At 48.1% G+C, this 13,900-nt stretch overlaps 4 protein-coding genes across 4 annotated transcripts; 1 reads left to right on the forward strand and 3 right to left on the reverse strand.

Annotated features, from left to right (window-relative positions):
* Nucleotides 1-247: 247 nt before the first annotated feature.
* On the reverse strand, nucleotides 248-3,593 carry DEU56DRAFT_939930 (Vps16, C-terminal region-domain-containing protein; the record flags this gene model as incomplete). The annotated part of the gene is made up of 13 exons (XM_041358880.1): nucleotides 248-445; nucleotides 496-753; nucleotides 807-982; nucleotides 1,043-1,123; nucleotides 1,175-1,389; nucleotides 1,440-1,548; nucleotides 1,601-1,889; nucleotides 1,942-2,069; nucleotides 2,096-2,328; nucleotides 2,383-2,916; nucleotides 2,965-3,220; nucleotides 3,279-3,391; nucleotides 3,443-3,593. 13 exons carry the CDS (start codon nucleotides 3,591-3,593, stop codon nucleotides 373-375), a joined length of 2,616 nt encoding a protein of 871 aa, XP_041210194.1. The 3' UTR covers nucleotides 248-372.
* A 2,951-nt stretch (nucleotides 3,594-6,544) lies between these two features.
* DEU56DRAFT_911130 (uncharacterized protein) lies at nucleotides 6,545-7,930 on the forward strand (the record flags this gene model as incomplete). The annotated part of the gene is made up of 3 exons (XM_041357255.1): nucleotides 6,545-6,589; nucleotides 6,652-6,666; nucleotides 6,722-7,930. 3 exons carry the CDS (start codon nucleotides 6,545-6,547, stop codon nucleotides 7,928-7,930), a joined length of 1,269 nt encoding a protein of 422 aa, XP_041210195.1.
* A 2,427-nt stretch (nucleotides 7,931-10,357) lies between these two features.
* DEU56DRAFT_733832 (uncharacterized protein) lies at nucleotides 10,358-10,676 on the reverse strand (the record flags this gene model as incomplete). The annotated part of the gene is made up of 3 exons (XM_041348352.1): nucleotides 10,358-10,399; nucleotides 10,457-10,479; nucleotides 10,541-10,676. 3 exons carry the CDS (start codon nucleotides 10,674-10,676, stop codon nucleotides 10,358-10,360), a joined length of 201 nt encoding a protein of 66 aa, XP_041210196.1.
* A 932-nt stretch (nucleotides 10,677-11,608) lies between these two features.
* On the reverse strand, nucleotides 11,609-12,493 carry DEU56DRAFT_794413 (uncharacterized protein). Its single transcript, XM_041352797.1, has one exon. The coding sequence runs from the start codon at nucleotides 12,169-12,171 to the stop codon at nucleotides 11,905-11,907; it is 267 nt and encodes an 88-aa protein (XP_041210197.1). The 5' UTR covers nucleotides 12,172-12,493; the 3' UTR covers nucleotides 11,609-11,904.
* Between the last annotated feature and the right edge of the window lie 1,407 nt (nucleotides 12,494-13,900).

The following is a 13,900-nucleotide window of genomic DNA, read 5'->3' on the forward strand; positions in this document are numbered from 1 at the left end:
TGCGGACAACAAAATTTCTCTGACTCCTACAGAATCTGGTAAATGGTCTGCTGTTAAGCACATAACCAACCTCCAAGTTCTCCCGTATTACCAGACAAACGCAATGGCAACAATGGCTTTTGTGCGCTTTGGCCCTTTGAGGCGAGCCTAATGTTGGTCAAATAACTCTGGTCGAGCTCTTGTCGGAGAGAGGAGAACAACTGTTTTGCAGTACGTTGAAACGCCCGCCATGGTCATTCAGCGAGGGTTCACAGGATCACCAAATCTTGCATTTAAAAAAAACGTGGTCAATGGGTACAGCATAAACTCATCACGTAGAAGGCTGGGGTATTCCCTTCAAAAACTCAGTGCACCTTGAACTCGGTAGGAAGTTCACTTCATCGATGCCATGAGTTGATCCAACTCTCTGGCAATAAGGGAATTAGGACACGACTTCCTGAGTTGCCTTCAACCACCATGAGTCCGGAAGCGGCAAACGAGAGCCAAAATACTCACTCCATCCCTTTCTTGTCTCCGCGTTCCTTGCACTCCCTGCCCGCTGCACGCCAGTCTTCGCACAACACATAAAGCTCTACGCGCTTTGGGCCATCGCATCGCATCACGTACGAGGCCGCCTCCTTGAGATGTCCAGTTTCGACAAGATGTCTTACGAATGCCTCATAGCCAATAGGACTCCGTTTTGAACGCGCGAACACGTCTAATGCTTCGAAATCTCGCATAGAAGTAAGCGCGTGCAGCTTCAAATACCAAAATCTGAAAAAGGTGGATCAGCTAAAAAGGCACTAGACACATCACAGTTGACGGACCGTTTGTCTGGAACTTTGAACTCGCTCTTGACGCGGTCGGCTTTCTTGCTCATGCCGTTCAAGATACACGTGCGTATCGTCTCTGAGACGCTTTGCCCGAAAAACTTGACTTTGCCATCCGAGTCCTTCTCATATTGCTGCTGGAGCGCGAGCAGGCGAACGCTTTCGTTCATCATCTACATAATTAAGGTCGAGGTTGAATGAAAACAAGTTGCAAAGCAAATAATGAGCCTTGCCTTGGCTTCAAATGGACGGTCCTTGTCCTCGGAAAAGAACTTCTCTGCCGTGTTTACAGCTGTCATCACCGCATGAGGATCCTGAGTGACTTGTAAATTGCAGACAACTGAAGAAGGAAATATCTCCCGTACGGTCATTTGGGCTGCCTCGTCCAGCGCCAGAGTTGCACTCTCCACTCTCCTATCATCGCTATAGTAAAAGTCTCGCAGCATTTCTCGGTTCTGCTCCCGCGCGTAAACTTGAAGAAGCTTGCTTGCAGGTGCAAGCTGTTCTCCACCATCCTCGATCAACTTGAAGAAAGAGCCTAAAGGAAGGCGCTTGTGAAGATGTAGTAATACATGGTACACTTGACAATTGTCTCAGATTTCAGGGTTTCCAATGCAGGGCACTACTCACCGAGATCGGTGTCGCCACTGTCGACCGCTTTTACAAGAGCTACTCTGTCCTCTTTCATGGTTAATAGTAACGGAACCTGATCTGAGGCCCTGGTTTCGTGGTCTAGTAGCTGGTCGAAGAATTTTTCAGAACAAGGGTGCGATATCGAGAAGCACCTTTACCTTGGTGGCCAATCCCGTCCTCCCAACCTCCCATGCTCTCCGGGCAATATCGGCATAGCTCACTTCTCCACCCCCGAGCTTCTCAAACTTATCCACTATGAGTCTGCACACTTCATCATCTTCACCGTCCACAGTTGAAGACTTGTGCCGTGCGATCTTTACACTCGCCCAATGTTTGAGAACAACGTCAGGTTTGAGAGAAAGGAAGGAAGAGACACGGATAGCAAGAAGGTGCAAATTTCGGGATGTTAAACGGTTTATGAGGTGCGTAGGGGATACATATTGATACCTGTGGGGATTCAAATTCCGGTCGCATCGAGCAATAGAGATACTGAACTCACTCCGAATACGTCAGAGGGATTCCGATCTCGTAGAAGCGGACGGCATTCAGAACTTTCAATGCTTGACCCATAGCTATAAAATCGGTGGGATTGTAAAGGTCTAGGAATCCCCATCCAAATTTCGCGGCCTATCATAAGGTCTTCAATCAGTGACTGAGGGGCCAGTTTGAAGCGGGATACTTGCACTTAGAAGTTTTCTCTGCCAATGAGGCTCCCATTCATGCCCAGCAGCATCAATACACTCATTCACAGCCGCTGCGAGGTCTGACCGAATGCTTCGTATGTTCTCGTCTGCTTTGGGCGATTTTTGTAAGAAACTTTCCCAAGCTGCAAAGAGGATGGCGGATGATGATGTCGAGCCTGGACGGAATATGGATACTGAAGATACTGTGCGCAGAATGTCAAGGCTACTGGCGACAAGCAGTACCCGAGCATACTTACCGGGCACTTTCTGGATGAAGTCACAGACATCCTGCCCTATAATACGGGCACCATCGGCCTCCGTGACGACAAATGTGGCCCCAAAATACAGATAACTATTGATGTCATCAGCTATTGATATGCAAGAGAGAGACAGTCCAAACCGCAGCGTTTCTCCTGCCAAGTTAGCTCGTGATGGCAGAATGAGGGATGCGAGATCGTTCCAAGTAACCAAAACTGCGTCGTTGCCGCACCACTCCACTTGATTAACTGGCCCTTCGGCACCCATAGTTGTTGTGTCGAGAACGACTAGTTCACGTTGGAAGTCCGATGAAACGACCCAAAGGAGCCCAGAGAATGTTAACAATGCAAGGAATTTACCATTTGGTGAAGGAGAGACATGCAAAAATGGTCCACGGGCTACCCGTTGGTCTGCACTTTCCAAATTATCCACAGCAAGGATAGTGGCATCCACAGAGAGCAGCACCTCAACATGTCTCGATATCGATTGATCCGGGGGTACAACTGCCCACGAATGAGGGGGTTCGGATATCCCTACCGAAAATCGATACATGTCAGACAGTATGGATGATGATGACATACCAGGGTTTGCAAGCGCCAATGGTCTCCCTCCTTCCCAGTTTTTCACCTCTAGGAGAGTCAAAGAGCCTGTTAGGGCGACTAGTCCATTCTCATGTATTCTAGCATCGATTATACCCAATTCCGCCGCCTCGTTTCCGAGCGAGAACTGCTGGTAGTCGCCTTGCAGGTCGTACAGACGATATACGCCCTCCTCGTTCAAAACTACGAGTCGCTCATCGAAAGTCCATCCAAACCGCACTATTCGGCCTTGATCCCACTGCCAAAAACGCGAGTTAGCTACCCGTTGAACTCTTGACCTGATGCAGAATATCCACACTGAATAGCAGCAAGCCCTCCCCGGCAGGTGAGTAAACCTGGATTTGAGATTTCGTAAATGCAGGTCCTCCGCGACCCAGTGCAACCAGCTTTGAGGTATCTCTCATAAGTGCTAGGCCACCTCTCATTCTACAAATTCTGGATAATTGGATGAAGCACATACCTATCGGCCCACCATTCTTGCAACCAGCGATCAAGTAGTCAGCAAGGTTTGGAAGCTTTCCGGGGAGCGTGTACAGCTGCTGGCGCCTGTAAAATACGATGCCGTTTGAGACTGCTTCCCATGTTGCCGAAGGGTGTTGTACGGTGTCCATCCCCTGGTACGTGTATTGAAGTGAGAAACTTTGAATCGCGATAATTGTTCTTCAAGGTAGCGGTCGAACCAGGGCCTCCGATGGTAAAAACTGTTCAAACGTAGAATGTAGTCCTTGTCACTTAGTATGTGCGAGTAAGTACTCTGAGCACTGAACGGCAATTGAAGTATTTATGTAATACTAGGCCTGGGTTCGACTTTGCTCAGTACCATCATGAATTTCTGATCAAGTTATAGAAGGAGTGACTTCAGACTATCTTCATTCAGATATCTACGTCCAGCCTACAGTTCGACTTCAATATACTCGTGTTCTGGTGAGTAGGAATGTATAATCGTCATGAACCTACTTCCGTTCATAAGACTATGTTTTCGCCTCTAGCTGACCGGTACAGTGCACACACACCATCATTCCTCTCAAATACCAAACGCAGTGAAGATGAATGCTGTACTACGCGTTCAGTAGGAGGGTGCCAGGACAGAAGTTGTCTTGAGAGTTCCAGTATTGTAAGGGGCCATCCAGCCGCATTGGTCCATTTTGTCCTCACAAAGGTACAGTCCAGACCTAAAGATCTCTAAAAATGCAGCCCCGCTGCTAATGTCCTCGCTGGAAACAGTATTGTTCTAAATCGTTGGACCGTGCCTACTGTAGAACGTGTTGGGCGTCACATCTTTTTGATCCGCTCAACGGGTGTGTACAGTTTCATTCCCATTGAGAACTGGGATGCATGATTTGGCAGCTCCCAGTTCCATCGATTTCCTTATTCATGCCGAGTCTCGACCGCCAGTAAAATTCGATTCGGTGCCCAATGATCCTAGAATATTAGACGATGAAGTCGGTGAGAAGTATACGATTATCAGGAAGCCTTCCTCCGGAATACTGGCAGGGTGTACACGTCCACCTAAGAGGGATTTCGTGATTTCTGGCGAACTCGGATATCCTCCTGCTCAAGCGCGAGGTGCGATCGATTTGTCTTCTAAGCTGATGCACTGAGTCGACGATCAGTAGCCTTCTCACCATAGTTTCAAACGTTGTTGACAGTCTGACCCTCAAAGGGTTGCGTCAACTTTGACGTGCGTATGATCGTCTTATGCGGTACCGGTAAGTGTCTTGAAAACATTGGTATTCATTCTTAGTACGGACTGTCTAGGTCTATGACCTGGCTGAAGACATATCTCCTTTACACCGCCTGTTCTTGTCTGTCTCTTCCGCTACCTAGTCAGCCACCTCTCCCCTTCTGGCTTGGATCAAGACAACTAGACAAGATATGGAGCCCTCACCCTCAATCCTTTCGTCCACTTCCGACAAGAGCCGTTCCTACAGGCTTTGAAGGAGATCGGGACTACTTCAAGAGCTAGGAAAAGTCCGATTAGGCGAAAGGTCGACCATTACGCCTCCGTGTCGCCAATTTAGGACCCTCTTCGTTTCATGATCGGTGGTATGCGCTCCATGCGCTCATACCTTCATCATCATGACGGAGTCTCGATCTCTGCCTAGCGCGTGCGTCACGGTGTCACGGGGGAATGTAATCGGTATGAAGGCAACCCTGGGCGAAACTCAACCCAGAGTGCAGATGGGACAAAAGGGGTTAATTTACAGAATCATATCGCTGCAAATTTTTTGCTGAAACCATAAGATGATGCTATGCATCAAATTTTTGAACTTCCGCGGTGACAGGAAAGGCCTGAGCATACCCGCATGCCAACTTCGTGTTGGAGTCCAAGAAAGCCGCCAACACCGATGCCGACCAATCAGAATCAGCAGGCACATTCTGAGGCTCCGCCTGACACGTTTCCGTATGAGAAGAACGGCTTCCGATCGGATGCACGTGAAGTTCTCTGGTCCAATCGAGGATAGTCACTCCCACCGAACCCTGATGTGCAGAGGCTTCTCTTTCGAGAATCATGATGACATACCGCACTACAGCATAGACTCATCAGCAATTAGAGTGGCCACGAGGTGAAAGCTAAAGTTTGAAGGCGATGAATGGTGTGACAGGTGACGAGAGTACTAGGACACATCATAATACGTTCATCAAGTTTTCCTAAAATATTGCATGAATGGAGTTGTAACAACATTCAACACGTTGCCTCACCCATATATACCGAATAAGCTTGCTATCAAGCAATCTTTATCCGTCGACAAAAAACGTTCAGCGAGTTTGCTTCCGCTCCAACGTTCTGCATCGACTGGTTTTTCCCGAGCCAAGATGTCGGGCAACAGACGGCGAACCCTGCAGGGAAAAATGATCAATAATACAGAATATGCAATGCGTGGTCCTGTCCTTGGAGCCTTGATGTCATTGAGGCTCGAGAGGGGGTTCAATTGTATGGAACGTCCGAGCTGGCCAACTCGGAGCACTGGGAAAGCTTTGGAGATGAAAGGGAGCCTTAAGGTCTTTGAGAGACATAAAAAGTTCAAGGATAGTTCACGGCATCGAAGACAAAGCCGCAGCGTAGTTTGTCCGTGAGTGGCCCGGGTGAATCAGATGATCGATACATCACTCACACGAGCAAAATAATCAAATTGGCATGCACGGGTCATGGTTGTCAGCTCGCAGATATGCACTAGCTAACGGACGGAGACAGACCATGAAAGACATTCAAATCTTGAGCAGAAATGCCACTGTCATTATTGTTCAGTAGTTTGTCGGACCTCAGGTCCACGCGAACCACCGTGGGCATAGGTCCTACGCTAGCCTCTATAGTGTGAACACTCCACCACTCCAGAAGTCAGTGGTCATCTAGCCAACTAACAGACCAAAACCGCATTGGCGAAGCAATAAACGAAAGAACTTGCACGGCAGCGACCCGTACTTGATTCAGATTCGACGCCTGTTGAGTGAGTCAACGTTGAACGTTCACAACGTGGCATGCCTGGTTAACTTGCTTTGCACCTCTCAAGCAATATCGTACCGCCAAAACCGCCGCGCAACGTCACAGGAAGTTCTTTAAATGACTAGTCTCGATTTAATGCATGGTTTGCTGGATGAAGCACTGGTGAGTTTGCTGCTTGTCAGTTGCGATGGCGTGATCATTGCTCATCATGGTGCCACTCCCAGTCTCCCATCCTATCGGTATAATTTTTTTTTGATCTTCTTCGTCTATATCAAAGTTGACGCTTTGATTCAGCTATCTGATCTGACGCCGACATCGTTGTCTTATCATCGTTCCACCAGCCATGTTCCGTCCGACAAAGTCTCAACCATTCACGCTGTTGTAACGCAGCGAAAGTCGCAACTTGCAGCCCTTGACGACCACATTAACATCCTCAACCATACATTGGACAAATTACAAGGAATCCAGGCTAGATTGAAGGAGAAGCGAGTCAGTGTGCAAGAGTCGTTGACATTCCACGAAGCGCTGGTATCTCCAGCACGTTGCTTGCTACCATCCGAGCTTCTTGGGGAGATATTTATTCGGTGTCTTCCCCAGACAAGTTATGTTACGCCTTCATCGAACGATTGCCCACTGGTCTTGACAAGGGTTTGTCGTCAGTGGCGAGCAGTTGCCCTATCCACCCCTCGATTATGGACGTCCTTGAGTATATCCCTGCTTAAAGCAGAGATATCTGGTGGTGATACATACAAGTGCTGGCTAGAGAAAGCCAGGAGTGTCCCACTATCCATTCGTGTGGTTCATGACGTGGGCCTCTCAGATGGGGACAAGCCTCTTTCCATACAATGGCTTCAACCTTTCTTGAGCCAATGTTCTGACCTTTGGTGGCATGGTCCTCCTGTACAAGGTTTATTGGACAACTCTGTTCAGTCCCTGTCGCGCTTTCAGGTCACCTTCCAGAAAGCGGACTTCCTGGTTTCCATACCCAGCCCAACGCCACAACTTCGTTCCGTGGTCTTGCAATCCCTCACTTCCGATTTACACTCTTTGCGTTCCATTGATTTACCTTGGCACCAGCTTCTGGAACTGAAGATACAGTTCGCACTGGTTAGCGGTGCTACTTTTCTGCAGGTCATCGACCTCTGCACGCAAGTCCAACGGGTCAGCATTTCCGCTATATGTGCGAATCCATCGTCGCGGACGGACATGCAGCCCTTCCCTCTGATAAACACGGTGAACCGCAGTATCGATCGACTTGAGATCAATGTTATCCGCGCTGGCTTGGGTGACATATTCGAAGCCCTGACCTTACCAGCGTTGGAGGAGCTGGTCATCCGCTTCTGCTCGCCGAGGAGATATCCGTGGCCACATGATCAATTCTCGGCATTTGTTACTCGCTCCAAATGCCCACTCAAGTGGCTCACCATACACCACAACAAGGGTGCCGGGTCACACTTCACAGAATACCTTAAGATGTTGCCAGGTTTGACGATGGTAGCATGATCAGGTGATCATCAACGGACCTCATCAGTTCTGTATGTGTCTACCTCCTGTGATATCGAGTTTTACTTACTGCTTTGATACTTGACGTCCCTCTCCAGGAAATATTATGCCCAAATAATTATAATTCCAGCATCGCCTGTTCTATTTGACTGTATTGTATCGAACCTCTTTTGATCTAATACACTGCTTATCATGTTTGAGCCTGACTGTAAATATCGTTTGCTGCAGCAGTGCGTGGCTTATGCATCACCCAGTCTGGACACGGAAAACAAATATGTTGGGCGCTCATGCAATGTTGGGGATCGCCTTCGACGCAATCACATCAAGAACCAAGTGATGCAAAAATAAGTCGCACTAGAAGACTTACGTGCCAATTGCAAATTCATGCCCGTTTGATTGCTGTTCAATGTCATGTTCACTATCGTCTTGTTCAGGAGGGGAATACCATCCATGCCCCGCTAACCATCTTCGGACCGATCATTCGTTTATCTGCCCCGCATTACCCAAAAACGAATGAGTAGCTCCAGTATCAAAGCCATCGTGCGAGGTCGAGGGCCACAGGAATGTAACCAGATTCTCGCAGGTTAAATTATCCGAGCTTTCACCGCGAGCGGCATTCCTTCTAGTTGACAGACTGACAGTACATATCCGAGCTTTCGAGAACCATCCGGCGATCTGGTATTTTTATAATGAGCGATGGCAGGTGACTTAAACGTGCGCCCGCCGACGTCGCTCGCCTGTCGCTGCTGCTAATTAAGACTCGCAGATTTGAGTTTATATATCATTACACATGGAGACAGTACCTCTGCCTACGCCTACCGGGTGCCATGAGGATGTGCCATGGTGAACAACACCAGCTCCGTTTAACGACGCAATAAATGAAAACCCCTTATGGCCCTCATCAAGTCATCCATCGTTCTCCGATCCGTCATGTTCTTGATGGCAAGAAGACCGTACAATATCCTCGCGCCGGCGAGACTGTACCAAGGATCTTGGCGCATCATACCCTATCAGGACTTATCATGATTTCATCTCTCAATGCAATGCGGCTTCCGATAACCATTTTTTCTCCTCCAAATCACATCCGGGAGATGCCAAGGCTAGTGCTGGCGTTTCATAGTCTTCAGGACCCCAAGTAGATTATAGTCGGGGATAACGATCTGAGGATGTGCGTGTTCGCGGAGCCTACAGCTGGATTTGGCGCCGGCAAGACTATTCGGCTACCTGTTTGAGCGATCGTCGTCTTCTTGATATGGGAGGCTTCAGTCACATCCCGTATCCGACTTTGTCGAGGCGCTCTTGATATGGGAGGCCCTTCAGTCATCCGTATCCGATTATGTCGAGGCGCCGAGCGGAATGGGGGAATGATATTATCGCATGCAGCGCTTTTTGCGTTCAAAAGCGCATGGTACTATAGATGTTTTGGCAAATAATCAGGTCTCCTGCGAGATGAAAACTCACGCAGTGACACTGATGCTTATAGACTACTCCCCGCCATATGTATCCAAAGCTTTGCGAGACTCATCAGCTTGTAGATTATTGACCTACGAAAGAGGGTGCTTCCACTTCAGACATTAATTGCGTATTCCCGCATGCCCCTATCTTTTCTGCACCCCGTTACAAGTCTACTTCTCATGTCATACATTATTACATGGTTCTGGTTGGACGTGTGAGATCCAATTTTCCAGGATGCGTAACATGACGTGTTTTGAGGAGGGTCCAAGATTTACCCCAGTGCGCCCCCCGCGCTATGGTAGTCACCAGGGACAGGAAGGCTATGTTACGCGGCAATGATAACGCGGCCAATTGATTAACAATGAATTTCAACGTGTCTCAGTGATAGTGCAGTGCTTGCCACGGGTGAGGTGGACTGTTTCAATACTCTCAGCAATATGATGGGGCTCACCTAGTACATACTTTGCCCCTGGTGACGGAGACCATGCACATCCTGCAACCAGGAACATTTAATCTGGGTTTGTAGCGGTTTGAAAAACGTGAACGACATTGTCCTCCAACTATTGGTCGCCTCTCAAAAAGTCACAGTGGATATTAGAATAGATATGTATCGTAAGTGATTTTTTGCCAGAAGACCCAATGAAATAAGCAAATATACCGAAAAAAGGGGTGGAACGTGACCAAACCGAAAAGCGGAACCAGCCAAAGAAAATGCAGAAGCGAGTATTATCGTAAAAATGCGTGTCATTCATGAAATGACCTTCCACATCCTCAGCGAAGGCAATGTGACCACGCGTGTCTCCTAGACCTGGGAGATATATATCCTTCACTTGCGACGTTGAGGGTGGCATGACGCTCTCCTTAAACCAGGTGAGGACGTCTGTGGGTACCACATGACCAAGACGGGTAACGTGATGGAATCACGGCGTCAGGGTGTATTTTATGGCAGTGTTCAATGAAACCATGAGCTGGTTACCGGCGGGCGATGTAGCGCCAGTATAAACCGTTAGGCGGCTGGAAAGGGTGAGATTAATACGACATAGAGATAACAATGCGAGACAGGTGGCGAACCTGGGTAAATTGAGTTGAATCATCTAGAGGGGAACATATTAGGACTGCTGAGACTCAGAGACGGAAAGGAGAGTGGCAACTTACGGGCTCTAATACATTCCCATATATCCACGCCACGTCCTTTAGGATCCCATATTCCGCACTGAGAGTACAAGCTCCAGTGCACATTTGTTTCCCAAATTCTCGTAGCATTGCCAATGTATGGTGTTGTGCCAGGCATATTGCTGGCAGGGGGAGAGGGATGAGTCGGCTGAATGGTGGCTAGTGAGAGTGTGGTAGAGAGAGAGAACGACAGCTCTATATATATGGAGAGAAGAGTCGTAGAGATTTTTTGAACGGAGCCAGGGTAGGGGTCGGATCGTTAAACGGTTAGGGAGGGTAAGGACAACATTTATAGCTGAAGGGAAGAAAGGCAATATTGTGACGACCAAAGTAGTGACATCAACACACATATAAAGAAAATTACGTTAGTGTGACAGCATTCGGTTAATAAACAACATTATGTACGAAATTCCTAACTTTCTATATTTGCACATAAATCATCTTACAGTATGCGCAGTAATAATCGCCGATCGCTTCCCGATTTAGCAAACATAGTCCGCGTTACTGGTATCCGACGTCACTCAGGCGTTCTACTGCTTCGTCGATGAATTCTACCTGAACTCGCACACATGTTGGTTCCTTTGGTTTAAATCCAGTAGGGCTCGCCAGCTACGTAGCATGACTGCAGGGCCCTCCACATTCGAATTCTAGACCTAGCACGAACTTCGCGAAATGTAATAACGCTGAGATTTGAAAAGCATTTGAATCATTCAAGGTGACGACATGGCTGCCGAGCCATATCCACGGACTGATGAAAGCGTTCTATCTTCTGCTCCGGTCACAATATATACCCAACCAATCTCACCAACTTCGGTGACGCATCCATTTCACTGGCAGATATATCGTAAGGTCTGCCCTTTGTTCATGATATTTCTCCTCTCAATCCATTGCGGAGATAAGGCAAATGAACTTCAGCGCACCCGATGGGGGCCATCGTTCGGCAACATTCCCTGAATTACCGGCGGTTTCGCATCTACGGAATCAAAAGCGTGAACAATCGTGAAGAAAGAGCGAAGAAGAACTTCGGTTGATAACAAACAGCCGACACCGTCATTGGACAAGACGTGAGGCCATGTGAGTCGCCGAGAACCAAGCATTACCTTCGAGAACCCTTTGTGAGAAAAGTGACGAAAGCTATGAAGGAAAATGGCACATGCCCTTTTTATCATGACAAACCTCGTGCCACATCCGAGGAACATTCCGACTATCTGTTCTAGGTTGGAATTGGGAAACTGGGGACAAGCCAGCGTATCTTTAATTAGCAGAAGCTTGTTTCACAACCGAGCAAGTAGTAGTAGGCGCCGATCGCACACGCTATTGAGAATACGCAGCTCTTGGGCGAAACCTCAGCGAATGGGGTTGTGAGCGCGTGAAAGCAGCCCCACGATCCCTCTTCGCTCGCATGGCATACCTATAATTAAGCTACATAAACTGCCACTCAACGGATATGAAGCACATTCAGAAGACGCTGTTGTCCCTGGACCCATAGTACCCTGTAAACCTTGCCTGAAGGTTGCGGACTGATGGTGTTTTTGTGGTAAGTGGGGTAGGGGCACCGTATCGGATCTGCCAGTGGTGTGCATGTATACCGTAGCAACCAGGAACAATGACATCACCTGCTCTGTAACTGTTATCACAGCCTGATGGGCCAATGCATAGGCGATTGATTCTGCCAAGATGAGGGTGGGAGCTGGTGGGAGGGCGATGCGCACAGTCCAAGAGAATACAGGCTGGGGCTACCACCCACCGAGGAGCGTGGGGGGGTAAGTGTATCGCGGAAGGTCTGAATCGTCTGATGGGCCACAAGAGCGCCGATATCAGTACCCCAGTTCCTGAGTGACGCAATTACAGTAAGAGTGTGAGTTGCAAAGTCCTTTGGGAAAGGCTTGTGACTTGGAAAATCGCCAAGAATCGCTTGCTTGTGATTGATTGCTCATGCGTGACATTCTATGCGGTAACCTAACTGTAAGGGAAACGGTGTCATTGGCTCGGCCATTCGCAGTCTACTACGAAGAATCAGTTGGCACTTGACCCCAATCGTAAGATTAAACTGCGGTAATAGACGTTAGATAACAAAACAATATGAAGCCACAGTAACTACATACCCCGCATAGGATGAAATGAGTGCAGCGAGGAAAATATACAGACTTGCGATGTATGTATAAGTACACGCTTGCCAATGTTGATAGCGAGTTTGAGGTCATACAGCTTTCAAACAACCCTCTGAAGCCTTGGAACGATAATGTCAAACAGGTTATCTGAACCGATGTCTGAAAACTGCGACATGTAGCCGAGCTAGGCTAGTACACAATGCATTGGGGACGAACTTGGGACAGAGACATGAAAATGTTTTGACTCGGAGAAACTGTGTTACAGAAGTGTCACACCATGTCACAGTCAAATGTTGTCACTGGACAAACGTTAACCGTCTACCGTATTCATTTACGGGTTGTGGCACCCGACGCTCGATCTACGCCCGACAGCTGCCCAGATTCTGAAAATAACGTAGTCGTTCACTTTCACTGCGGAGCTTTGAACTTGACATCATATCAGTGTAATTTTGGGATGCTTAGTCGACGGATGGTGAGTGGCCAGCCGAAGCCAACTTGTGATTGACACCCTGAACTTTGTTTCCCGCGAAGGCTTTTGGTTGGGGCGGCCTCATTCTTGCTGCCGGTGGCAGTTTTCTTTATGTAAAGACGTCGCTCAAAGAAAGCAGGAGGCGACAGCCTCCGGAAACGGAACGCAGACCTTGAGAATGATCGCGGCTCCTCGTGAGTTTGTTCATTTCTGTCATTCCATGTCTTGATTGTTTTACGTGAGGCATGAAGCAGACAATTTCGTGCACTGTTTGAAGTGCGTCGTGCTCGTTTGAGACTACCCGTCATCTTGGAGCCTCCACGAACCTTCGAGTGGGGCCTATGATGCCATAGCGTAATTCTGGTAAATCAAGTACGCTTCCTAACTTTGCTGCTCCACCCATCTGCTGGTTAATATACGATCGAAATGCTGTTTTACCAAATAATGGCATTGATAGACGATTACAGTGTTGATGCTTGCAATGAACCTTGTCTGCTAAAATTCAGCCTTTGCCATGACTTCGATTCAGGGTACCTTTCAAGATTCTGTTCTTGTCTGCGGTGTCATATGTCTGAGTTTCGGGATAGTGTCGAGTGTCGCTGGACAGGTCAGAACCCACTACTCGCAACTTATGGTCTTCTAAGTCATGACCGGCATCACGAGTCAAAATTTGCCTCTTGAAGGGGTGAGCAAATATAATGCATCGGCGAAAATATATGTTTACTGAAATAATCTATAGGTCTCGGTCCTTCGGGATACATA

The sequence above is a fragment of the Suillus clintonianus genome, assembly GCF_016758775.1.
Source record: "Suillus clintonianus strain FC179 chromosome Unknown DEU56scaffold_23, whole genome shotgun sequence".
NCBI lineage: Eukaryota > Fungi > Basidiomycota > Agaricomycetes > Boletales > Suillaceae > Suillus > Suillus clintonianus.

Coding starts and splice junctions, on each gene's coding strand:
- DEU56DRAFT_794413 (XM_041352797.1), bottom strand. CDS start 12,171: ATGTCATTGTTCCTGGTTGCTACGGTATACATGCACACCACTGGCAGA.